This window comes from Melanerpes formicivorus, unplaced genomic scaffold, assembly GCF_026170545.1.
Source record: "Melanerpes formicivorus ecotype bairdi unplaced genomic scaffold, bMelFor1.0.p_v2 SCAF_48, whole genome shotgun sequence".
Lineage (NCBI taxonomy): Eukaryota > Metazoa > Chordata > Aves > Piciformes > Picidae > Melanerpes > Melanerpes formicivorus.
Genome location: NW_027142400.1, coordinates 2941993 through 2969249, shown reverse-complemented (window position 1 = coordinate 2969249; position 27257 = coordinate 2941993). Strand labels below are relative to the sequence as shown.

The following is a 27257-nucleotide window of genomic DNA, read 5'->3' as shown; positions in this document are numbered from 1 at the left end:
TCAGCTTATCTGTATTCCATATTCCACAAAGGCCTCTCCTACCTCAAACCAGTGGGTGGCAATCACCAGAGCAGGCTGGGAAGAGTGGAAATTGGCCCTTTGAAGGAGTACGTAGGACTACATGTGGTAACGCAGTAAACAACAGCCAGAGACAGAATGAATGAGTCATTTTTTTAGCATATTTGAATACTGTTTAAATATAAACATTGCAAATGAATATCTCTAACTGAGAAAAAATAAAATTGGATGCAAAAATACACCAATGGTATACTGCCTATGCATATAAATGTGCTGCATGTTTTGCACAGTCATTATGCATCTTCCTTCCAGACCAACTTTCTACAGACTGGTACAAAAGCTGAAACAGAGAAAAACAGAAGGGCAAGATCTTCAACTAAACACATTGTTGTTTGGGCAAGTGACTTGCTTCCCCCAAAATTAAGCTGTAAAAACAAAACAGTTTAACAACAGATGCATTTGTTGTTTTCACATCATAACCACACCTCACAGCAAGAGGAGAAAGAGTGAGCAAAGAAACGGTGACATGTACAGGGTGCTCAATATATTTTAATGCTGTTTGAGACCAGTTCCAGCACCCATTCAAAGCCCATGTTATTAACAGGGTCTAGAAAAGTCCTCTCCTTTACAAGAAGTGCTTAAGTAATATCCAAAGTGCTTTACTAGATGCTGGGGCTTAGCCCACATGATCCATTGCAACAGGCAGCTTCTCCTAACCTTCTGTTAGCAGGTTACCACTCTGGTGCAGATGCACTGAATGAGGTCACTGCAGAGTGGCTGGCTGCTGCCAGAGAGGTTGAGCATCCCCACCTCACAGAGATGAAGGAAGCATATGCTGTGTTGACTGGGCTTCTGCTGCAGGGCCAGCTAGGGCTCTCCATGGCCAGTTCAGAAAACCCAATGCCCCATGTCAATGCTGCTGCATGGGGCACAGCAGATGATCTCCAGAGGTCCATTCCACCCCCTACCTTTCTGTGACTCTGTGCAGCTGGGGCAACTCCAAACTTAAGGTCTGGGGGATGGGGCTGCGGTGAAGCAGGACAACAGGAGTCCTGCCATGGTTGGAGCTGTGTTTCCTCCTGACCTAAAAACTCGGTGCCTCTCCAATCAGCCTAACATAGCCACCACTGCTGGCTCAGATGAAAGCAGTTTGGGTGCAAGCATGCTCACATGAGACTTATCCAACATCTCTAAATTTTGGCGTCAGTTTTTGTTTCCCTCCATTTCCTTAGAAGACAAAATATTACACAGGAGGTACCTGCTCAGTCTGGGCCAGTTGAGGAATCAGTAATGTGGCCTTCATGGCATCCTGTGAGGTAGAAGGAGGTCAGAGCACCATGGCAGTGTCCAGGCAGAGAATGTGATGGCACTATGGAGGACATGGATGGAGTCCATGACTGGTCTGAGTAGCAGCTCTGGACCTTATGGGCACTACTCCTACTGCAGGTTCACCTTCCTCCCAGCCCTTCACAGAAGAGTGTTACCCAGAGGTGCTGAGCACCAGATTAGGGCAGAGTACCTTCCACTGGAAAAGGCAGCAGTATGCACTGTGCTTCAGGGGACAGTCTCCAACTCAGCTTAGACAACAGTCCAACACAAGCAGGTGCCAGGCAATGCCTTGGCCTAGGACATGTGTATGCTGGAGAAGAGTGGAGCCTCAGGCATTGCAGATGCTGTGCTGTCTGCCAAGTAGCCCAGGATGCTTTTCAGTTCACTGCGTGACAAATTGGCCTTGATGTGCAGGAACGCTTCGAGGTGCCTTTTGCTGTGAAGAGAAATGGGCAGATGTTATCCCCTCTGACAGATCTCCCATGCTCCAGGATGCAGACCCCAAACCACAGTGAGCACTGAGGTCTCTGCCAGATGCCACCTCAGCATCTGGCAGTGCTACACAGGCCCCAGCACTGTCCCAGGAAGTTTGGGGTAGAGAAACTCCAAGGCAAAGGAGAAAAATGTAATGGAATTTGGAATATATAAGTAGGTTTTTTTAATTAGTTGTTGTCTAACAGCCCAGGGTTTGCCACAGCCTGGCAGGAAGCTCCCCACCCATGTTTATATACTCAGGTTGTATGAACCTCACCTATACCCATATTTGACTGTTTTCTGGCTCAGTTAAAATTCCATGTGAGCATTTGCAAATCTGTTTCAGTGTCTCTTACCGGATATCCGGGTATATTGTGGCGAATGTTGCAACTTCAATTTTGATAGCACCTAAATCCTGAAGTCGGATTATTTCAGCCAGTTTGGGGAGTGCTGAATTCAGCCACGTGGCTTGAGACCCCTGCTAGAAGAGAAAGTGGTCAGCAGGGCATCGTGGAGGTGCAAACCCCTAACCAGCTCAGCAGCTCTGCTTCACAGGGGATGCAGTTGAGCTAACTCCTGCAGCTGTTTCCTGATGGTGGGGAAGGAGGGGAAGGATATGGCAGCAATTTGAAGTGCCTCATTGTTTTCATTGATACTTCTAGCCTGGACCAGCCTTTGGAGAAACTGGGTTAGTCTTGTGATGGTTTCTAATCCTCTTACACAAGTGGTGTAAGGTTTCCCGTAAGACTGAGGTTTCTGCATCCACCTCCACAGACTCCCTCTGCTCTAACCCTTACCATGTTTTCCTTTCCTTGAGTTTCTAAGCTTCCCAGCGTGTGTACAAGGACTGACGGGCCAGGTAAGGCACTGCTGCATGCTGCTCTCTCCCAGCAATGCACTCAACCTTTAGCATCTCCAGCACTGCCAAACTCCTCTCCCTACTCACTTGACCTGACCTGTTTTCTGACCATTGGATATCCCAAGACATAAGCTGGCTGATCTCCCACCCATGCCAAGTGATGCTCAGGCTTGTTTCTTCTCCAGTCAAATATGCAGGGAGTGGTGGAGGACATGATTTATCTTAGCTCTTTTGCAGCCAGATTTAGAAGTGTGAAAGGAGGGAAGTGATCTCAGAGGATGGGGAAGGGTGTTTCAGCCATGCAAAGAAAGCAAGTCTCTGGTGAAGAAAACCCTCATGCGTGTTCCAGCTCCTGCCTGATCTAAAAACAGCAGAGGAAATCAAGGGCAAAGGGGAAGAGTCAAAACCCAGACTCCATGCAGGCTGTACTGAAACCACAGCAATGCAGTGTTTAGCTAAATTTTCTGGCTCTAATAATATAAATCTTCAAGAGGAAGCTATTGCCTACAGGACATCCAGAAGAGGGTCAGGCTTGTGGCAGGGGAGTCTTCCTGCCTGCAGGCACTTGAGACCATCTTTCTGCCTCAGGCCCTGCTTTCCAGGAAATTAAGCTGACTTGGAAAGGTTAATGAGAGGCCCTGAAAAAAATCTATTTTCCTGTTTTCCAGTGTGCCTGTGCCCTGCGCTGTTGTTCATGCAGTGAGCACTCACGTACATTGCTGGTACAGAAGGCTTCCAGGTCAGCAGCATTCTTGGAGATGTGTTGAGCCAGGGTTTGCTGTTGTGCTGGACTTTTCAGGCTGACTTTCCTCTTCAGCAGCCTCACAATGTACTCTTTAACCAAACGAGCATGGATCTTCTCAATGATAGCCTGTTGGGAAGGAGAGGGGGGATAATTTGTCTATCTTTTTTTTGGGAAGAGAAAATACTGGGGGGGGAAAGTGGGAACAAAAACATGTTGAGCACTGCCCCATGAAATGCCTGCTGCTGCTGACACATCAGGAATGGCACTGGTTGCCATGCTCCAGGCACTGGTTACACGACATCCCTGGTGCCGAGAAACTCAAACTAATGAAGTGTGGGAATTTCCAAATGCAGTTTCCTTCTGGGAAGAGTTTAAAGCACAGAAAAGCTCTTCGTGTGTCAGAAAAGTAACGGTGCTCCAGAGAAACAGGAATTCATGCTGCTCCTCCTGTTCCTCTCTCCAATAGACAAAACATCATCATTTTATTTCAGCTACTAAAAAGACAAAGGCAGGAAATCAAAAGATTGGAGGATTGGAGGCAGGAAATCAAAGATGAGGAGGAGGTTCTTCACCGTGAGAGTGGTGAAGCCCTGGAATGGGTTGTCCAGGGAGGTGGTTGAGGCCCTGTCCCTGGAGGTGTTTAAGACCAGGCTGGATGAGGCTCTGGCCAGCCTGATGTAGTGTGGGGTGTCTCTGCCCATGGCAGGTGGGTTGGAACTAGATGATCCTTGTGGTCCCTTCCAACCCTGAATGATACTATTTTATTTTTCTGTGGTGATGTTTTATACATACTGCAGTACCAATGAAGATGTGCTTGTGGCTCAGTGTTCTGGGATTTGTCCCAGTTGCATGCACCTCTTCCAGTCCTTGGGGCAATCAAAGGAGCCATGAGACAGAACTGTGCAATTGCATCCATGTTTCAAAGCTGCTAAACCAACCCCATAGTTAAATAAAGCTATATTTAGGTGATCCCTAGAGCGCTTTCTCTACAGCAGGGGTGGTGTTCTCTGAAAACACTGCAGCAGAGTTACAGGAGTCTGCTTCTGCTGGAGAAGAATAATATTTATATGGCTAATCTAGCTAAACTACATGCTGATGGAAATCCTGCCTGAGAGGGCTCTCCAATGCCAGTCCAGCTTGTCAGCTTAGTGCAGGTCAAGGCAACTCTAGTCACAGAGGATCACAGTCTGAGAACACACGAGGCATCCCAGAATCCCTCCCATATTTCTCTTTGACTTACATGATAGAAAGGGTCCTTTAAGGTCCGGAAGTCTGAAATATGTTTGCTGGTGGTTTTAATGATCTCATTCATAACTTCATTGCTGGAGTCCCACTTATTTTCTGTAAACTTCTTATAAATTGGCTGCAAAAAAGAAAACCTGCTCAGTTGCCTCAAAACAAATTCAATGCACATGTATAGTTAGCATTTTTATCTGTACAGTATCCTGCATGGCAACATCACTGCATACAGTCCTGTGCAGGGATATGTGATGATGACTTGTAGGGGAAGAAGGGGCTGTATTAGGTTTGTCTTCCCTTCTTGATTGCTTGTGATGGGCCTGAAAAGGTCATGTTGAAGATGGGGTTTTGTGTGTGTTGTTTTTCATTATTATTATTATTATTATTATTATTATTATTATTATTAATTATTAATTTCCACATTTTAAATGTTTTGTCCACACTATCTTGGATTAGAGATCTATGGAACCATTAGGGAAAATGAATCATTCTGAGACTTTTCAACCACAATTTTTCTTGGACACAGTAAATAAATATGAAAATAAAAAAAGCACCCCTGCTCTGCCATGCCTTCCCAAAGGCCCTGCAGAGGAAGCAGGAGAGATTGTGTCTGAGCAGTCCTGACTCCTACACTTTCCCCTCTACCATGATTTTGCATGTTATATGTTAAAAAAAAAAAAAAAAAGAGAAACCAAAAGTGCCTTCCAGGCCACCTTTACAAGGAAGCCAAAAGTTGCTTAATTGCAGCTGGTGTCATTTGTGATTGCTTCTTACAGTCTGGAGTGTAAACACTGGCGCTGGCAGGTTGAGACTCATTCCCTGCAGCACTTGTCTAAGATGTGATCAGCACATTCTATATTCCCTGCACAGTCATGCTTATGTAGCTGCTCCCATTTTGCCTGCAGGCTTGAGGGACCAGCTCAAGGAGAGATGAGTGAGTATTCTGGCAGCAGTACAAATTAGAACCAATGTTGAGAGGTGACCTGGCCCGGAGCCCTTCTGAACTTTGCTGCTCTTGAATCAGAGGTTTGGGCAATCAATGGGAGAACATTCCGAGCCCTGGCACTGGGCAGGAGTGTAGAGTGTAGATCCAGTACCTTCAGCTGGACAAACAGCTGTTGCAGTAGCACATCAAAGACACTGCTTTCGATGTCACCTAGAGTGCTGAGGATAATGGCTTTATTGTTGTCCTTTTCTGACATGTTTTTCTCTGCATAGTCTCTGCAAGGAAATACCAAAGTCAGAATGATGTGTCCTCGAATTAGAGAGAAAGAAATTCAGAGGTCTTCAAATCTTCCTCTGCAGGCAGATGGACCTTGCTGTGGAAGTATTTTGGAGTACCTCCCCTCTATCATGCTATTATCAGTTGCCTGCAGAAGAAGGAGGAAAGCCATTTCTTTTGGACCCTTACCTAAAATTCCAGCAGTTGTTAATATTTGCAATCAGTGTAGGCTTGTAGTATCTGTGCTTCTTGCTCTTCTCCTTAAAGTCTTCAAAAGCATCCTTGTAGCTGAAAAGGAGATGGGAAGAGGAGAAGGGGATGAATGTGTGTCTCAGGCAGCTCTGCCAGCCCTGCTGCCCAATGCCATCTTACTACACCTTTTCAGGAAGGCAGGCAGCTCCTTCCACAGCCGACGTGACAGCTCCTCACCCACCGAGGCACTGATGTCCTTGGCTCGTGTCTGTCCACTGTAGATACTCTAACAAACAAGCAAACAAGTTCAGTTTTAATGCTGCCTGCTCCAAAAACGGTACAGATCCTTAACTGCAGTACCTGCACCCAGCCCTCCTCCATACCTGCCTGTGGTCAGGCCAGGGACCATGAAGAACAATTATACTTATTTGGTGGGTTCAAGCTAATTTGGAACTCCTTTTTCACATGAGGAAAGAGGTGAATAAGAAGCATTAAAGAAAATCTATAGACTGAGAGAGTAGGGAAAGTGACACGTGTGTACTTTTTTGGGGTTTTTTTGCTAAGTGTTACAGTAATTGCATTAAAGAAACAATTCAAGCCCAAACCCCTCAATAGATGAAACCATCTCTTAAAAAAATAAACTCCATTAACCCTGTACAGCCAGAGAAGGGAAGGTGTGGAGCCTGGGGAAAGGGTGTGAGCACTCAAAGCAGCTCTGCCCATGAGAGTCTCCCTGGGAGCAAGGCAGGGCAATAGCACCATGCTGCTTCCTCGATCAGCTGAACCTGTCTGTCTCTCTGCTGTTACATTGCCCAGGGCCTGATGACTTGGCATTGGCTCGGGGTGCAGAAGAGACTGCAGAGGGAGAAATGAAGGCAGCTTTCCTGCTCATTTTGCTTGTAGATATGCTTGTTACCAGCACATGGTAGACCAGGAGTGTGCCAGACCATGGGTTTGGGCTCCCCTGTACCACCCACCTCCACGACCACCCTACACAAGTGACACAGCATTTTGCTTTCCTGCATTAACTATAGTTGGTTTCAAATCCTAAATACATGGAGGATGCAATCAGTTATTGTATTACCTGGATGACAAATATTGCTAGTAGTTCACTCTGAAAATGGCCATTTAGTTTCTCTGGTTCTTGGTCTTCTTTCCATCTTTGGATTTCTTTATCTAAACATTTGGTCAGTGAATTTTTGATAGTAGCCTTTAGGGAAGGAAAAACAACAGCATTTATCACTAAGTGGATGCAGTACCTGCTGTCTTATGCGGGTTTTACTTGTCCACCCACCATTTGTCTGGCTCATTTTCCTTCACTCTGACTGAGAAATAAAGGCTTTTTGTTACAATGCATTGCTTCACAGCAGCAAGGACAACACTCTTACTATATCCACCCAAGCAACAGCAAGTTAATATTTCAGGGCAGAAATGAAGATCAAGATCTATGTCCCTGTCTTCCACCCTGCTGCACCAATGGTGATCTGGAGGGCAGAGAAGGGGAGTGGTGGACAGGTTGCAGGCTGCAGGCAGCAACATGTGCCCAAATTCCCCCAGACATGCACTGCCTGTGTGTCACACTATCTTCTGGGCCTGGTTTTGCAATCCTTTTCCATAAGCACTTCTGAGTGCTGGAAAGTGAAATGGGCTGTTCGTGGGTTCTTTCTGCTTTGACCTTTCCCATGCACACTGTGCAAGGAGGTTTTGGAAATGGCCTGTGTGGTGGCTGTCATGTATTTCTGACCTCCAAGTGCCTTGTCTGTGCAGACCTGACACCTACATCTCCCATGTGCAAACCAGCATGGGCTCCAGCTAAACCAGGAAGCTGTCTTCTCATTTTCCAGGAATTTCAGCCCCCAATGCCAAAAGCACTAAGCTATAGGAGTACTATAAAAGTTGCTTCTTGTTTCCACTAAAGCAAGAGTGATCCAAAACTCAGAGTAATTATTTTCTGCACACCAGGCAATTCTCTGTCAAAGAAACAGATTTTTAAAGGTCAGACCTCTATTTTTTGTGCTCACCCAAGATCTGGCACCACTGAAGGGACCAGAAGTAATTCTGAATCAATGATCTGTGAGAGAGAGCATAAATTCCTCTGGGGTTATAACAGATGACTGAAAAGTTACCCATGAAGATTTGTAGTTGGATTTTTCCTCAACTTCCTACCACAAGGTTTGTGAGGAGAGAGCAGTTGTTTTCTGATGGCTCCCAGAGCTAAGCAGAACTTTGCTCTGCAATTCCCGTTAAGCACAAAGCCAATCTGGCCCCAAAAAAGAAATAGAAGCATTCTTGCTATTGCTTCTCTATGGAAGGATGTGTGGCTCACAGGACAGAAAAGTGTACACAGGACAAGTGATAGCTCCTCTGAGGAGTTCAGGGATTGAAGAGATTCTCACCTCTTCACTGTCAAGGTATTTCTTTTCAAGGTCTTTGCTCAGACTTGATGGCAAAAGGCTTCCAAGCTTAACTTTTTCCAACTCCTCCGCTAAAACATGATCTTTTCTCATATCTCTGGAATGAAAAAGCCAAACAATCACATTTTTTCCAAGGACAGTGTAATTCAAGACAGCTGTTGATGCAAATCATTAACACTTTTTGAGGCTATCAGTGAAAAAACAGAGGGAAATGTAAATTGTCCTTAGTCCAGGAAGGACTTTGAGGAGACTGTGCCAGGGGTGAGACCTATGAGGGTGGAACCACAAGCAATTCCAGGGAAGAGAGTCATGTTCTGCCAATCTCCTAAGCACTGAACATTGCCTTCTAGTGGGGATGGGAGACCTGAAGAAGGAGGGTCTAGCCTGAGGACACAAACCTTGTCCATCAATAGAAAGAGGTGATCAGTTGAAAACTGGTGTTTTGTGGCTAGTTGGAAGTGGAGGGAGCAATTCATACCCTGCTGTCATGTCCCTACCATATTCTGGCTGAGCTGGGTGCTCCTGACCAGCTTCAAGGAAAGCGACCTGCCAGCCGTGGGAAGCTCAGGCCAGCAGTTGTGTGGAGACTGATTTGGAAGCAGCTTCTCCTTCTGGAGCTGCAGAGAATAACCCTGAACATCACCTGAGTCATGCATCTGCACATCACCCAGATCCACATGGGTACACCACTGTACTTTCTGCACATAGGCTGTTTCTGATATGACACTGGAAGCTGGAGTCAGGCTGTTGTGCAGCCATCCTCATCCTCTTTCTTGCTCCCTCTGTTGCCTACCATGGAGAGAGGTGGTACCTCAGCAGTCACCTGGAGGTGGCCTCTGGCAACACCCCACAAAGCAGACACTGCCCCTGGCCAACACCATCCCCAGCACCAGGTTGCACTGATCTGGCTGAGCCCAGCTCCTTGCAGCTACTGATTTCCAAACACTTGCTGGTTCAGGCCTGCATATCTTGACCTAGAGTCAGCACTGGCTCTGGAAAACTTCCAGGATCAACACTGACTAATTATACTCCATCAATGAAACATGAGAAGGAAAAAGTGGAGGTGAAGGTTGAATTGCCTTACAACAGCAGAGGAAGCACTGCTGGTGTATTTACCGGTTTTCACCTAAGGAATGGGATCCCTCAATTCTCTATGCTACATGGAGTACTATAAGTCACAATAAGGAATATTTTCAGTTCTATAACATACAGAGCTTGTGAAGATGAAGGGTGACCTATGGCTGATGACATCCTCTCACAGGGATATACCCTTTTAACTTCTTTTACTTTTTTTTACTCTTTTACACCCTTTTAACTTCTAAATTTCTGGTGGTGAATGGTGCCACATCCAGCTGGAGGCCAGTCACCAGTGGCGTCCCCCAGGGATCAGTGCTGGGCCCCATCCTCTTTAACATCTTCATTGATGATCTGGATGAGGGGGTAGAGTCAGTCATCAGCAAGTTTGCAGATGACACCAAGTTAGGAGCAGATGTTAGTCAGTTAGAGGGTAGAAAGGCTCTGCAGAGGGACCTCGACCGACTGGACAGATGGGCAGAGACCAACGGGATGGCTTTCAACAAGTCCAAGTGCTGAATGCTGCACTTTGGCTACGGCAATCCCATGCAGAGCTATAGGCTGGGGTCGGAGTGGCTGGAGAGCTCCCAAACAGAGAGGGACCTGGGGGTGCTGATCGACAGCCACCTGAATATGAGCCAGCAGTGTGCCCAGGTGGCCAAGAAGGCCAATGGCATCCTGGCCTGCATTAGGAATTATGTGGCCAGCAGGAGCAGGCAAGTCATTGTGCCCCTGTACTCTGCTTTGGTTAGGCCACACCTTGAGTACTGTGTCCAGTTCTGGGCCCCTCAGTTTAAGAGGGACATCGAAACACTTGAGTGTGTCCAGAGAAGGGCAACAAGGCTGGTGAGAGGCCTTGAACACAAGCCCTATGAGGAGAGGCTGAGGGAGCTGGGATTGTTTAGCCTGGAGAGGAGGAGGCTCAGGGGAGACCTCATTGCCCTCTACAACTACCTGAAAGGTGGTTGTAGCCAGGAAGGGGTTGGTCTCTTCTTCCAGGCAACCAGCACCAGAACAAGGGGACACAGTCTCAAGCTGCGCCAGGGGAGGTTTAGACTCGAGGTGAGGAGAAAGTTCTTCACCGAGCGAGTTGTTCGTCATTGGAATGGGCTGCCCAGGGAGGTGGTTGAGTCACCATCCCTGGAGGTGTTCAAGAGGAGATTGGACTTGGTGCCATGGTCTAGTCATGGGGTCTGTGTTGATAGGTTGGACTCGATGATCCTCGAGGTCTCTTCCAACCTTAGTTATACTGTGATACTGTGATACTGTAAATGCCATGAAAGTGTAGCCTGTGGGTAACACCTAAGCAACATCCTCCATGCCCAGGATAACTGCATGCAGGTTGTTCTATTTATTGGTTGCCCTCTGGTCCAGATGGCAGAAATGTATGAATTTTCCAAGAATAAATTCAAGTCTGCAATTGGAATAGAGATCAAGGCAATGAACATGTCTAACTGACCCCACAAATGAAGCCCAAAACATCTGCATGCATATCTGCTGTCTAGAAGCCTGAATGGTTGGGTTAGCTCTTGGCAGACTAGCGGCCTTGAGTGCACCCCTTCTGGCTGTCCTGGTTAGCTAGTGTCCATCAGCACAATGCCAGTGACACCAAAACCTAGCCAGGTGCCAGACTGCATCACAGTGATGCCAATTCATAAATCAAGCAGCCAGGGAACCTGTGTTGATCAGCAGGAATAAATGTGTAAAAGCCTCACTTACTTTGGATAAATATTGTGTACCCATGAGAGGAGAAGGTAAATATCCTTGTCTTCCAGATAAGACTCAGCATTTTTCTTTGCTTGAGAAGCAAAATAATTGTGGTACAGTTCAGCATACGTGCTGAACACCTTAAACTCAGGAGGATAAAGCTGTTTAATGTACTTTGCAACTACTGTCAAATCTTCTTTCATTGTCTTTCCCATGTGCAGGAGGTTCTGGCCAACTGTAGAGAGGTTCTCAGTTCTAGGAGTATGGCTCGTGTCTTTCATTCGAGACTCTACTGTCTCCTTTACTGTAGCCACCCAAATCTCTTTCCATTTTCTAGGTCTAAATTGGTTTGGGTCAGTTGGATTCTCTGATGTGTAGTTCTGATCTTCTTTCTCCTGCTCCTTTAGTGCCTCTATTGCCTGCTGTAGCAGTTCTGGGTTTGTTTTCACGAGCTGTATGGAGTCTTTCAGGATGCTGAAGACTTTGTGCTTCAGAACTTCATGGACGGACTCGATGTCTTGCTGGCTGGTGTTTAATCCCTCCTCACTTTTGCTAGACAGGCTCTTCTCCAGGACAATCAGAAGCTGAACAGCATCACAAAGCTTTTGCTCTTCAAGGACACCCATGACTTGTTTGACTGATGAAAAAAGAACAGCCTTTCTTTAACCAATAGTGAAGATTTAAATGTCTGTTTTATAAAAAATAATGTCTCTGCACTACTTTTTGTTTTGCAAAAAAATAATATCTACATTTCTATAACACTAGATCTTAGGAATCTTCACCATACAGGAAATATTTCTACATATTTAGAGATAAGATTATTTCTAGCTTGCCTCTGACTGGGGCAATGGAAATTTGAATACCCTTCCCAGTGTGTTCCATATGGAGCAGCTCTTCATGAACTACCTATAATTTTTTTCCAAAATTTACATCTGTGAAGTTCCATTTATTTATTATCTCACTTCTCCTATGACCTCAGGTCAGAAGCATGGCTTTAGGAAAAATGCAGATGGAAAGATGTAGCTAAATGAGAAGTGCTAGAGGAAATACCACATGGGTTTTCCAGAAATAGGTTGGCACAGTCTGACCTGTGACATTTTTTTGGAGGAGACATTTATCAAGTAAGATAAATAGGCATGACCTATATTATCTGAAATACAGATAGTTACTTAATATGGGGCAATCTGGGAAATTGTTAGTTAAGCTTTAGAAGGGATGTCCCCAGAAAACTTTTGTTAGGTGTGTAAGGTTTGTATGGAAAACCCTGGGTGGAGAAAGTTTTCATTATTCATGAAACTCATCTTGCTTCATATTCTTCATAGAGACTGTGGCACAAAAGCTGGGAGTACTAATCTGGTGATTACACAAAGCTCAGAGACATCGAAACTCAGGGCTTGGTGCATGATAAAGGAACAATGGAATAACTTGAATGGTAAATTCAAAATAGGGCTGAAATATAATAGCACAAACTCTAAGAATCAAATTCAGTAGAACAAAGGTTACTTAGCAACAAATAGGGTTTTCTTCTGCAAGTTGAATGGGAATCAGCTTGAGATGGAGAAGGAAGTGAGATGTCTGGAGAATTGGCAAAGATTACGGTGACACGATGGTGAAAATGTCAGGTATGATCCCAGATATGGCCTAGTGAGAACTACCCAGCTGAGATAGGAAAATAGCAGCATATTGTACCAGGAATTGGTGGTATCTCATCTGGATGTTTTCAGAAGTTCTGGCTGTTTTATTAAAAAGAAAACACATTGACGATGGGGCAATGAAGCAGTAGGAACAAAGGCAGGAAGGACTTGTTTTCAGTAGACTGAGTTAATTTAGCCAAGGAAATTCCAGGTCAAAAAGGAAACTCACCAGTTTGGGAAAATGTGACACATGGAGAGAGAGATGCCAACTAGCCAGATAAGGGGCTGCCTGGAAATGAGATAGTTTATACTAAACCAGTGAGATTTTGTAAGAGCCCCCCAGACAAGGAGGCAGGACTTGAAAATGAACTTATTTTAAGATGCAGCTTGCTACATTTATGAACCAGGTAATGAGAGGTAGCAAGTGAGCCTTCGAAGTGCCAAAGGACACTTTTGTCTCTGGTTCTGGGTTTCTTTGAGCAGGTACTTTCTATATTCTGACTGGTGGACAGTCACTAGTGGTGTTCCCCAAGGATCAGTGCTGGGCCCAATCCTATTCAACATCGTTATTGATGATCTAGATGAGGGGATTGACTCCACCATTAGTAAGTTCGCAGACAACACCAAGTTGGGAGCAGGTGTTGATCTGTTAGGGGGTAGAAGGGCTCTGCAGAGGGACCTTGACAGGCTGGACAGATGGGCAGAGTCCAACATGATGGCATTCAACAAGTCCAAGTGCTGGGTGCTGCACTTTGGTCGCAACAACCCCATGCAGAGCTACAGGCTGGGGCTGAAGCGGCTGGAGAGAGGCCAGGCAGAAAGGGACCTGGGGGTAGTGGTTGACAGCCAGCTGAACATGAGCCAGCAGTGTGCCCAGGTGGCCAAGAAGGCCAATGGCATCCTGGCCTGTATCAGGAATAGTGTGGCCAGCAGGAGCAGGGAAGTCATTGTGCCCCTGTACTCTGCTTTGGTTAGGCCATACCTTGAGTACTGGGTCCAGTTCTGGGCCCCTCAATTTAAGAAGGATATTGAGACACTTGAATGTGTCCAGAGAAGGGCAATGAGGCTGGTGAGAGGCTTGAGCACAAGCGCTACGAGGAGAGGCTGAGAGAGCTGGGATTGTTTAGCCTGGAGAAGAGGAGGCTCAGGGGAGACCTTATAGCTCTCTACAACTACCTGAAAGGGGGTTGTAGCCAGGAGGGGGTTTGCCTCTTCTCTTGGGCAACCATCACCAGAGCAAGAGCACACAGTCTCAAGCTGCACCAGGGGAAGTTTAGGCTCAAGGTGAGGAGAAAGTTCTTCACTGAGAGAGTCGTTTGCCATTGGAATGTGCTGCCTAGGGAGGCGGTGGAGTCACCATCCCTGGAGGTGTTCAAGAGAGGATTGGACGTGGCACTTGATGCCATGGTTTAGTCAGTCATGAGGTTTTGGGTGATAGGTTGGACTTGATGATCTCTGAGGTCTTTTCCAACCTTATTGATTCTATGATTCTGTATCTCTAAGCACCCTGCAAGGTGCCTGCAACTGTAGGACCTGTACATTCATATGTTCCTGGGAGGGACCCATGAGTGCTGCTCACTGCTGTCTCTAGGGGGGAAATAGATTTCATAGGGTGGTGGTTTCATGGAGCAACAGAGCAGAGAGGGATTCCTTGGTTCCTCACCCACCCACAGATCTCTGTGCCCCTACAAGAGGTAGAAGTAGGTTTTGTTTTAGACAGAAAAGCTGCAATGGCACATTGTCAAGGAGTGTGTGGTTGGTACCAGGCAACTAGGACATGGGGTCATGTCCTCCTCTTCCCATCCTTCCCTGGGCTCCTTGGCCAAGTCACTTCAATCAAACAGGGCCCTTGTTTCTCAAGGGGACAATTTTCCACCCTATACTGCTCCTCTAGAGGTAACTATGGCCTATGAGGTGGTACAAGGAGGACAGAAGAGCACTTACCACTGGGAGGCTTGTTCTTTTTCATTTTCTTAAGTGCACTTGTGAGGATTCCCTTTATGCCTTTCTTCCCTTTTTCAGGGCTGTCCCCAGCCGAGATGCAGCTCCCATTGCTTGTGATGGAAGATGCACGTGAAGGCCTGCAGGATGCCTCTGGCCTTTCACTCATCTTCTCCTTGTCCCTGGACCAGATCTCGTCTCCAGAAGGTTCAGGACAGGCAGCTACTGATGTTGAAGGGTTTTCAAGCTGCGTGTTTGAACCAATGCAACCCTCTGATCCACTGCGTATTCCAATAGGACCACTTTGGAAAAAAGGCAGCATTTTCATCATTTTCCTTCTAGCCTGTAAATTTCAGAAAAGAATGCTCAGGTTATAACAGTTTGCATAAAAACTGCCATGGCAAACAAAAATTGAAATTAATTGTCCCTGTGTGGGCAGTGTGAGGCACACTGCACATATCTGGTATAAGCACAGCTTTGTAGAAGAGATCCTGAGCAACATCACTTCAGGTACCTGAGAGTATGGAAGCAGCTCTCTGCCTTAATAAATAACTTAGAGAAAATTGATGGGTGATTTTGAGAGTGATTCAGATGGCCTGATATGACACCTCAAGCTTGTCTGGAAGCTTTTCCATGGGATGTTGTGGAAGTACATATGTGAGCACTGGTGCTGCACATGAATGACATGGTTTGATGAGACAACAGTCCTGTGCCCTATTCAAAGCATCCATGAAACACCTTCCTCAGGGCCTGATTTTTGCTGATCTCTGCTCATCTGGTTGCAAATCTGTGGAAGCATCCATGTAGCTTACTGCACACTGAGTTCGCAAGTACAGAATGAAAATGAGATGAGTCTGCCAAGTCATGATTACATCTGTCTTTGCTAAACAAAAGTCCTGGTGGTTTAACTGTGTCCCCATTTAAGTCAGGAGTAAAATTCTTAGCTTTATTGAGGACACCTACCAGAGAAGGTAGCTGAGAGTTCAGAAATACCAGATGTAAAAACCTGGTTGAAAGGATGGGAGTGTGGGAAGAAGAGTAGTATCTCCTGATATGAGCATCATGAGTCTTATCCATTTAGTCCCAAAAATCCCAGTTAGAATAATGGGTTTGGTTGCTCTCTGTGATGCCTGCATTCCTGCAATGGCTTGGGGATGCATTCAGACCCTCCAAACCCACTCAATCTATGTAATCTCATTTTTAAAATGGTCCCAGGCTGACTATGGCATCCCAAGACAAGGTGAGCTCAGTGCAGCTTGTTACAACTGTAGTGTGACTTGGGGAGGGTTGAAATGTGGGGCTGTAGTGTACGTCATGACTTGTGCAGGAAGAAATATGAGTGAAATGGGGTGGTGGAGGGAGGAAAGTGCTGATAGCAGGGTCTAACCAAACTAGATTTTCCCCAGAGCTGCTGAATGAAACTGATGCTGGTGGCCAGTGCTGCCACATTTCCAGGCTGATCTCACCTGTCTGAGGAGGAAATAGTGACAGGGCACAAGGATCAGGGTGGTTTAGCCTTGTTTGAACAGATATTATCCTGCCAGAGCCCAGCTCCACCATTAACACTCCTGCACTACAAATAATTAACAACAGAAATGTGGTATTGAAACATATCTTCTTTAGAAAGTCACATTTAGAATTATTTATGTACAAAGTATCATTTAGTAGATTGCTATGGATTTAATTGCATAACTATATATAATTATAATAACTGTATGAATTAATAACTGTTGTAAATAAACAAAATGACTCATGGTTTCCAATTCTTGTTCTATCAACATTTGCATGAAAAAAAAATCTTACTTGTAGTGTGTAAGGGCAGAGGGATCAGGCCTTAAATAAAGGAAGAATTTTGCTTCAGGTATAAGGCCACAATGTGGAGATCTTCAAATACCCCTGTTACATTTATACTGTTGATATGTATCATGCTGATACAAAGCTGTGATAGTTATTTCTGGGCAAACTGGTTGGAAGACAGAAGCTTTGTTTTAATTGTGATTCCTCCTGCTGACTCCCAGGGCTTTGAAGCTAGTGGTAGCAGCTAGATGGTATAGAGAGTAGTTAGAGCCTGGCATTACTTTCTTTCTCCTTGCTTTGGCTGCTGGATCATGTGCAGGATTAGTAAAGCTATTGCTTTTAAAACACAATGAGGAGGAAAACTCATTCAGGAGGGAGAGAAAGGGAGGGGTGTGTGCATGATCTGGCTGGCTCTTAGCTGCATTGGTGGTCTGTGACACAGGGCAAAGTGCAAAGCTGAGCTTAAGGTGTTGCCATGGACGAAGGTGGCTGTCAGAGGTGCCAGGTTGCTGCCTTGGGTCACTGTTCAGCAGAGCCCTCATGCCCCAGGGCTTGCATGGGGGACCAGAGCTGCCAGGCAGCAATGAGCCATGGCTGAAGCTGTGCCCCTTCCTCTTCTTCAAGTGCACTTACTGGGGAGGGAGGAAAACTTCTAGTTACTCTGGCTACTTTGGTCAGGATACTTCACTAGAATCCTAAATAGAGTGAAAAAGAGTTTCTTTTTGCTACATTTCCATTACAAAACAAACAAACAAAAGAAGTCATAGTAACAGAGATTCTCTGAAAGTGTTTGGGACTTTCCTAATTTTTTGCAGGGATATTTTCCTATCCAGCATTTCCTAATATGATGCTGTGTTTAGATTCATTCTGCCAAATCTCTTCTTTCCGGTTTGTTCAAGCACAGACTCAGCCGAGACCTTTCATCTCGCTCTTGTTCCCTTTTAAAAACCTATTTCTAAACAAAGTACCTCTCCCTTTCCTATGGCCAAAGTGACTTTCAGAATCTTTCATTTTGATGAATGATGATCAGAAAGGTGAATTTCAAAATGGTTTTACTTCTTCTTCAATATTAAAATCAATGTCATGTATCTTTAAAAACCATCAGAACAGCATCAGGTATCAAAACAGTCCATAAGGGAGTGATGAGGCCGGTTAAAAGTGTAGTTTTTCATCTCTGGCAGAACTTTGTCCTACTAATGCTCTGAAAGGGCCAGGCATAGGGCTTGGTGATGCCCTGGAGTGAAGTAAGCAACTGGGCATGTGCTGTCAGGGACTGCAACTTGAGTGAGCCCCTGCGGTCCCCTGGGAGAGTGAACAAAGCTAACATCTGCAGTGTGTCCCCAGACTTGCCTAAAAATATCCCACAGGTGAATTAGAAGAAAGATAAAATCAGCTCCAATGTTTTCGCCCAGGGGCTGCACACCAGCAGCATGACAACTGTTGACAATATGGGCATTTCAAGGTGTGCTTTTTCCATCTTGAACTAATAAACACCAAAGGAGTTGAGCATGTGAGTAAGGCTGCCAAGGCAGTAGCTACCATGCTCACTCACATTTGGCCAGCTTGAATGCTTGCCTAGTGTTTATCAGTTTGTTGCTGCTGTTTTGCAGACGTTTGTATCTCCAGGAGTTTACAGTAAACCAGTATTTGAACAAGAAACCCTAAGATAAAAGGAGTTGTCACTTGTTATGGCTGGTGGCCATGGGCAGGAAATGCTATACCAGGACTGGTCCTCAACTCTGGCTCAGATGGGCATGGGCTGCTCCTGTATGCTCATGTTCTACTCACAAATGAAAGCCTGCTAAAGCTCCATCAGGCTTCTAATTATTGTAGCAGTTAAGTACTTTGGGAAATGCTGAATCATTCCCCAGGCATAGAGCTCAAATTCAAGTAAAGGAAAATGCAATGATTTAAGGTCAAAATCTGAGCTAGAACCCAACTCATCACTGTTACTAATTTACTGCTATCATCATTATTATGTGGCACTATAGTTTGTGCCAGAGGAGTATTCAGTTCTAAATATTTTTGACATGGTCAGCTAGCGTCTTGTTTCCAACCAGAAGAGCAGCATGGCTTGCAGAGCATCCTCTGCTACCCTATACAGAGGCCCTGTACCATTAGGACAGTGGTGGCTGGCGAGGGATTCAGTGAGTTTTTTGTATGGCATGCGCACCCCTGAGCTGGAGCTTGGAGCTTTTCTGGAGTGGGCAGTAAGGACAAAGGAAACACCTGGAGCAGAGCCATGGAACAGAAGGACAAAGCCTGGGCTCTGGGCACAGTAGCTTCCTGTTTTCTCCTTTCCATCCTTAAAGGAAAGAGCTTTCATGCTGCAAGGGATTGTTCATGGCATGCCAGAGAGATTTACTAACTACTCCTATTCCGCTTCCCCTAAATTACTGCAGCACAACTGAAAACAGTCCTGTTAGCCGGCATCTCTTGTTGTTAGTGAGAATTTTGCAAACAGCAAAAGACAAAGCTACTAGAATTGGCAAGTCCTGAAGTTCCTTCATGGGGGAGGTTTTTGAAAGCTCTTGAGGACTGTATCTTCAGGTTTTCTGCTCTGAATTTAGGTGTGATGGTGAGGGACCACAGCTTCTAAATTAGCCATATACTCAGAGAAAGTCTCCTCCTTACTGCACAGCAGCCTCAAGAAGAAATCCTACTTTAAACACCTGTCCCTGAGGTTAAAGCCTCCAATTTGTGCCTGAGGTGCTGAGGTGGTGGATGTAGGGTAGGTGTCCAAGGACAGAAGGGAATTTTGACAGGCACTTTGGTGCTCTGGGAGAAGGCAGGTCTAGGGGCAGTGAGACTTCCCTGACCAGGAAAAACAAATAGTCACAGAATAGCAAAAATGGCAATGCAGAAATGTGCCAGGTTGGTACAGTGACCCTGGTACAGAGGCCGCCTGACTCCACACAGGATCCAGGCATTAAAATAATGGTTTCCCAGTGCAGTTAGGCTAAGTGAATCATAATCCAATTATTTTCCTGTGATCTGTGAGAAAACCACTTCCTTCTGAACAGAGACAGAGGAGGAGGTGGGAAGTGTCATTGGGAAACTGGATCTTAGTGCCTGATCTGGGCGTAGGATACTTTGGTGCCCAAGATCAGCCTCTGGATTTTGGGGAAGGGGTTGGGGGGTAGAGGTGTGACTCCTGCTCACAGCCCGTGTTCATGCCCTGAAATCTGAGATGAGCAACAGAAATTGGACTCGGCTGTTACAATGCAATTGTCAGACACGTAGTCTTGCGGTCCCTAGCCCTGGGAAGTGCCTGGAGCTGCTGTCCTTCCCGCAGCAGTTAGATTCAGTCTCTGTTCTGGTAATTACAAGGTGAGGCTGAAGTCTGCTGCTCTGCCCAGGAATCCATCCTTTAGCACCTTCCACTCACTGCTCCCCTCGTTCAGACACAGCGATAGCCGTCGCGCTCGCTTAGCCTTGCAACGAGTGAGCCGGGAGGCAGGCAGAAGAGCAGGAGGAGCGGAGGAGCGGAGAAGCGGGACATACAGCGGCCCTGCGGGGAAGGGGAAAGTCCCGAGCTCGCAGCACGGACAGGCAGCACGGAGCACTTACTCGGCGGCGGGTCCCGGGCGGGCTCGAGGGGCGGCGGCGGCGGCGTGTGACAGATGGGGAGCTCCTGGGCGGCCGGGCTATAAAGAGCCAGGAGGCGGAGCCCCGGCGTCTGGGAAAGTCCGGTGCGCCTCTCTCCGAGAATGCCCTCCCGTGGGCGGGCATGGATGGCGTGGGCAGTGGTGGCGTCTGCCCCGGGTGGTCCCTCAGGGGAGCTGAGCCCCAGCGCCCTGTGGCCTCAAGGACCGTTGGACGGGGCCTCACTGCCCCGAGGGTTTCTAGATGGTGCCTCATGCGGAGTAGGATGGAGCAGATGACTCCCAAAGCTGTGCTCCCTGTGCAGGGCAGTGTCGCGGGCGGATGGCAGGGCTAAGGTGTGTTCCCAAAGCACAGCTGCAGTACCAGGGTCCTGCGGTGTGCCCAGGGTGAAGTAGTTTCCTCAGAGAAGTGCACCTTCAGTGTAGTGGGCTAGGTCCTTGCCTAGGACTGCGAGACTCAGGCTTCCTTCCCCACCCAAAAGTTTCTGAACCCATTATCTTCCACTTACAGAAGGGTCATTTGCTTCCTGATTTCTGTCCCTCCTTTACTAGGCACCTGTGTCCCTGGCTGTGGAGGCTTGGTGAGTCTCTTACATTGGGGAAACAGATGCAGCCACAGCAAGGGGTGGCTGGAGGACAGCCAGGAGATGTCTGGGGTGGGGTATGGGACACTGCAGATGGTCTGTGAAGGATGCCAGGGCTATGCTGTCACTTGCTTAGATAGTCTCAATGTGGAGCAACATCTGTACACACATGGGTGACACCTGGGCTGACCAGCTGTCCTGCAGGCAGAAAATCAAACTGTTGTGGTCCTGCAGAGCCTACCTTCTCTCTCCTTCCTGGGAAGCTGCCACGGAGCAGACAGGAGGATCCAGTGCCTGGGATGATTTCTGTTTTGTATCTGATAGCTGTGGTTTAATGCAATATTATTCTTTTTCTAAAAAAGTTCCAGACACCTGAAGATGAGTGTGAACTGTGAGTTTCCATGATGCTGCTTGTGGCTGCACAACTTTCAGGGGGGGCTACAGACCCATCATGATGGCATCCCCCAGCAGCAAATGTGGGCTGGGGCCAACGTTTATGCTAGAAGGAGGTGCCTGGCTAAGAAGGCCTGGTGCTGGAGGATGCTTCTCCCCAGTCTTTGCCTTTTGGCAGGTGAACTGCCCACTGAGGGCTGCTACTTTCCTTTCTGGGACTCTCTCTCCAGAAAGACCACAGTAGCAGAGTAAAAATCCTCCCCTGCAACAGTGCCTGCCAAAACAGGAAGCAGAAACAGAGGGGCCACCCCAATGGGCAAGCTGCTGATTTCTGGTCTCTGGAAAACACTGATGCTTGTCAGGCCAGCCTGCAGCTGAGCAGGGTGGAAGGTCCCCCTCTGGAATTGCCCCAGGCTTGGGTTCCCTTGGTGCTTGACAAACAGTGGTCAAAACCAGCCATTTTCACAGGACAGAAATGCTGGGTGCCATGTCAGTCTGAAGGTACAGTACTTTATCTGTGCCTCATTGCATCCTCCAATGGCACTGTGAAGGGGAGACACGAAGCTTGCCCTCTGCAGTTGCAGCTGGTTTGGGGTCAGCACAGTGTAGCTGGAGGTGAGTTTGATGCTTGTGGTGGTTTAGGCTGGGTGCTGGCCCAGATGCCACTGCAGAGACCACACCTGGGAGGTCCCAAGGGGTGGGCCCAGCCCAGGGGGTGGTCACAGGCAGGTATTCCAATCCCATAATGCCCTGCTCCCCTATAAAATGCCCATGCGGGGTCTTCACTTTCTCTTTCGTCCCCAGCTGCAGCCTAGGTAAAATGGCATGAGCCGCCTCCCTTGGGCCTGCCCAGGCCCAGGGCTGGGTTGGGGAGGAGGAAAGAGCCCTGGGGGGGGTTTGGGTGTACCCCCAGGTGGGGCTGGGATGTTCTTGGCCATGTTTTGGGATCTCTCTCTTTGTCACGGTGCTTGTGGTTCTCTGTAAAGTTTTTGTTGGTGTTTGTTTTTAAATTGTTTCTCTATTTAAACTTTCCATCACTTTTGCAATCCGTTTGTCTGAGTCATTGTTTCTGCCCTGTGGTGGGGAGGGGGCTTGCCCCAACCCATTACAATGCTGCACCCAATGATCCTCTGGTGGAGGAGGCAAAGGGATGTGGGAGGCACCGATGAGGCTGATGTGGGCTGAGGGTTACACAGACAGAGTAGCTCTGCACATAGATGGGCAGATAGCATTTGTGGTTGTCTGAAGGCAGAGGACACTGTTCTGGCTGCAGGGAAGTTCTTGTGTACTTCTCACGGTTATGTGAACTCTGCGGGACACAGGGCTGATGAGAATCTGCAGTGGGCAGAGGTTCAGTGATGTGTGTTTCATACCCACTGAAACCCCTCTTTAAACATGTCGAGAGTCTTTGCATTTGGCAGCACCACTGTTATAGGAGATCAATGCCTCATCCTTAGTTTACCACAGGAGTCCCTGACTTACAGGAGACTCCTGCAACAAGTGATGTGGGAGAGCCCAAGGGAGGGCTCACCAGATATGGCTGGTGTTAGCAAAAGCAGATGCAAATCTGTGGGCATCCTTGGTTATTTTCTTGGATAAACATCTATACAAAATGATTTATGTGGAATCCAAAGTAGATTTTCATGGTGAAATCTGTTGCTGGGTCTTGTCTTTAGCTACTGTAAGTTAACTTCAGTGAGACCAGGGCAATTCTGCCATCAAACAGGGGAAGAAGAGGCATCCTGTAAATGAGTCTTAGATGTCATCCTTTGGGTGACCTCAAACCAAACCTGCACTTTGACTTCCTGCTGATAAATCAACACACCATTGCATGTCTGTGTAGCCTCATTTCTGAGACAGACACCTTGTGTTTTGTTATATAATACTGGCTAGGGGCTAACCAAATCATACCGGGATGCATATCTAGTGCTGCACAGGATATTTTCTGTGCTCTTAACTACTCAGAATGTATTGTGTAGGATTACACTGATGTTTATAGGTTATGGTATCTAAGAAGAGTTTGAGAAATCCATTCTTTTGTATTTAACTTCCATAATATGCATGTATGCTAGTTTGGGCCGCTGTAGAGTTAATTTTCTTCACAGCAGCTAGTATGCTACCAGGCACAGTAGCTATGTTCTGGAGTTGTGCTGGAAAGAGTGTTGATAACACAGAGATGTTTTTGTTATTGCTGAGCAGTGCTTACACTAGGTCAAACTTTATTCTGCTCCTCACCCCACCCCACAGATGGGATAGCTGACTCCAACTGACCAAAGGGACATTCCATATCACACACGTAACGTTATACTCAGCATAATAAGCTGGGGGAAGAAGAAGGAAGAGGGAGTGGGCCATCTGGAATGATGGTGTTTGACCTCCCAAGTCAGTGTCATGCATGATGGAACCCTGCTTTCCTGGAGATGGCTGAACACCTGCCTGCCCTAAGGAAAGTAGTCAATGAATTCCTTGTTTTTTGTTTGTGTGCATGGCTTTGCTTTACCTATTATATTGTCTCTATCTCAACCCATAAGTTTTCTCATTTTTATTCTTCCAGTTCTCTCCTCCATCCCACTGGAGGGAAGTGAGCAAGCATTTGAGCGGGTCTTAGTTTCCTTGTGGGGTTAAACCATGACAACAGGATATGTTTCTTTTCTGCAGCCTACACTTAAAAGCAAGAGGTACTTCAGAGACTTGTCACTTAATTTTGCAGATGCTTCCTTAAATTTGAAAAGCAAGCTTGCAAGGGATCATTCACCTCTTCCATACTGAGCATTGAAGACTATCTCACTAGCAGTCCTAATACCCAAATTTGTCCAGGTAGGAGCCTACAAAAGGGATGTAATTCTAATTAAAAAAAAAAAAAAAAGTTGTGGATCTTTTGCACTAGACAATGAACAATTTGTCTTACCTGTGAAAATGAAGAGACTGTAAACAAGAGGTATTGATAAGAGATAGAGATATTGTTGGGCAATGAGGCTGATGAGAGGCCTCAAGCACAAGCAGCACAAGGAGAGGCTGAGGGAGCTGGGATTGTTCAGCCTGGAGAAGAGGAGGCTCAGGGGAGACCTAATTGATCTCTACAACTACCTGAAGGGTGGTTGTAGCCAGGAGGGGGTTGGTCTCTTCTCCCAGGCAGCCAGCACCAGAACAAGAGGACACAGTCTCAAGCTGCACCAAGGGAAGTTTAGGCTCAAGGTGAGGAGAAAGTTCTTCACTGAGAGAGTTGTTTGCCATTGGAATGGGCTGCCCAGGGAGGTAATGGAGTCACCATCCCTGGAGGTGTTCAAGAGAGGATTGGACGTGGCACTTGGTGCTATGGTTTAGTCATGAGGTCTGTGGTGACAGGTTGGACTTGATGATCTTTGAGGTCTCTTCCAACTTTGGTGATTCTGTGATAGGGAAATTAATTTTGAAGGGAAGCTTTATTTTCTTCTTTCACAGTATCACAGTACATTCAGTGTGCAGTTGGACTGGAAAAGCAGGGTCAGGTAATTTTCATCAGATTTTCCACATGGGATGGAGGGCAAGGTATGCAGCACCTCAGGGAGGGGGTTGGAGAAGGCTGCCAACCATGGTGACTGACTTCTCTGCAGTACTAGGGGAAGCACATGAAGGAGCATGTGATGGGGACTCCATCTGCTGTGCCTTGAGCTGGTTGTAGTTGTATACTCATGTGCACAGAAATACCTCTTGTTTCTGCTCACTGTAGGATATTTTGATAGAAGTAGGGGCATGTGCATAAAGGGGTAACACAGGAGAATTTCAGGACCTCATTAAAATGCGGGGTAAAAGACCAAGTGGTCACACCAGCCATATTTATCCATCTCTCTCCAAACTTCTGGAGTTTAGGGTCAGTGAAAGGGCTAAAATATTAGAATTCTGAAGACTAACTCAGATCTGCAAGCCAGAGCAATGGCAGCTAGGTCATCGGGGCCTCTTGCTTGTCTCCTTGAATGGATGGATATGCAGTTCAGTAAGCTGTGGAGGAACTTGCCGGCTCAAAAGTCACTGTCTCTGGTCAGCAGCTCAGGCAAGCAGCTGGTGGAAAATCTAAAGATGGATCCAGCTCTAGACTCAAGCATTTTAACTCAGACCACTTAGGTCACAAAAGGATTGTTTGGATTATGTGGTCACCAAAATATGTTACTTCCGCTTGATTGATTCCTCTCCAGTATTCTTGGTGACTGTAAATAATGGAAACAAGTTCTTTTTCTTCAGCAGCTACCAGACTCAGAAAAGCTGCGATGATATATCCAAATATTTGCCTTATGACATAAGAACATAAGAAAGTAATTGCGAGGAGCAGGAGCAGAGCATGGGAAATGGGAGGTGAGGGCATTTGAGTTCACCATGTAGATTGTGTCACACAGTATTATCAGCTGTGGGAGAAGTTCCTGCAACAGGTCATGGCTACTTCATGTGAAACACATAAATACGAAGTGGTGAGCAGAGATGGAGAATTCAGAACTTCTCCTCCCAGCCAATACCCAAAATCACTAGGGTGCAGTTTTGCTTCCTCATGCAGGATTATTTTTTTTAATGAACTGGGAATTAAGTCTCAATGAGCTAAGAATCTCCTAGGTTACAGCTAACTGGGCTTCTTCTAGACGTCCTAGGGCCCAGCTTCATCTCGTGAGTACGATGTGGGACATAAGTCCAAAACCTTTCAGGCTGCGGGAACTTGCTTCTAGTCAGCCTGAGACACTTCCTGTAAGATGACAGGATATAACCTTTCATTTTTCGTCTTATTTAATTAACCACTTCTCTGGCTGAATTTAATTTTCATTTGTGCCCCACAACCCTTGATAATATTAATTCTTTGTCCATAGATATGTGTTAAGTTATATGGTTTTAAGTACAATACCCTTTGACTTGCAAAATGGTGACAGGAGCACACCAAGGGACAGATTTCTGCTATCTTTGAAGCCTACTATGCTTTTCTGCAAAGAACTCCTTGTGAAGGTTGTTTTTCAGTAGACAAAGAGCTGATTCATCAAGTTGGCTAATTCTAGTAATATATTAATGCCAAACAATATAGAATGTTTTTAAGTATAGAGGGACTCACCCAAACTGGTGTTCTCAGATCCAAAAAGTTCTCTTCCTTCTGCAAAATCTTTTCCAACATGGACCCTGTTGCTGCAGGCAAAAGACTGTGCTTGTGCTTGTGTTGATATGCCCAGGCTTTGCTGAACGCAAATGTGAAAGCCAGGCAGAATGACCTTTATTAATCACATTCAGCAGCAACAGCCACTGCAGCATGACTTCATCCTTCTCTCAGTTCTGGCTCCCTTCTCTTCCTCCCTAAGTAGTGAAAATATGTGGGTTTTACCCAGGTCTAGTCAAAGAAGGTTTCTGTTGGAGGCTTAATCTGCAGCAAATCTCTTATTTGGTACCTTCAAAGGCATGAACCTCTTTTAAGAATTTTGCTACTAGTCGAATAAACCTCACATGGTGACAGTTTTGTCCTCTCCAGCCACATCTGAACTGAATTAAGCATACAGAGCTTTCATGATTTTGACTACTGGCATTATAAATCCTGTAGGTCTGAGGAATGAACAGAGATTCAAATCTGACAGGAACACCCTAAATCTTTGTCAAAGAAAGGGCTTGTATGCAAGTGTGGTTTGCATCCCCACCCTGAAATTTCTGCTTGAGGAGTGGTCCATAGATGAGGTTGATGACACCTTCCCCATGATATTTCTGGTGGAGGAGGCATCTATCTCTGAGGCTGCTCTGGCACCCTCTGCCTGAGATTTGTGTGAGGTGTGTATTTTTGAGGTTGCTCTGCCACCTTCCCCTTGACATGAAGGTTGGAGGAGAGGCCCATATTGGAGGTTTCTGGCTGGGCCCATCTGTCTCTGACATGCTGACATCATGTGCTGGAAGCGAGGTCCCCTTGTCCTGACAGCCCTGGCAGATGGATGTTCCCAGTTTGCTATCCCTGGGTACTGCTTCAGCTGAGTGGCTTTATAGCCTGGGCTAAATCACCCTTTCCCATAAAATGGAGGTATTGTGCTTGTGTTTGGAGCT

The 27257-nt window shown here is 46.4% G+C and overlaps 1 protein-coding gene across 2 annotated transcripts; it reads right to left on the bottom strand.

Annotated features, from left to right (window-relative positions):
• Positions 1-157: 157 nt before the first annotated feature.
• TNFAIP2 (TNF alpha induced protein 2) lies at positions 158-26655 on the bottom strand. Of its 2 annotated transcripts, none has more exons than XM_068160175.1 (12): positions 26293-26655; positions 14852-15191; positions 11286-11910; positions 8475-8589; positions 7163-7288; positions 6264-6364; positions 6076-6174; positions 5762-5885; positions 4666-4788; positions 3396-3551; positions 2178-2299; positions 158-1783 (listed from the first exon to the last, which is right to left on the bottom strand). In XM_068160175.1, exons 1-12 carry the CDS (start codon positions 26350-26352, stop codon positions 1642-1644), a joined length of 2133 nt encoding a protein of 710 aa, XP_068016276.1. In that variant the 5' UTR covers positions 26353-26655; the 3' UTR covers positions 158-1641. The 2 variants fall into 2 exon arrangements, with proteins under 2 accessions (XP_068016276.1, XP_068016277.1); XM_068160176.1 differs by lacking the exon at positions 26293-26655 and adding an exon at positions 20216-20302.
• Between the last annotated feature and the right edge of the window lie 602 nt (positions 26656-27257).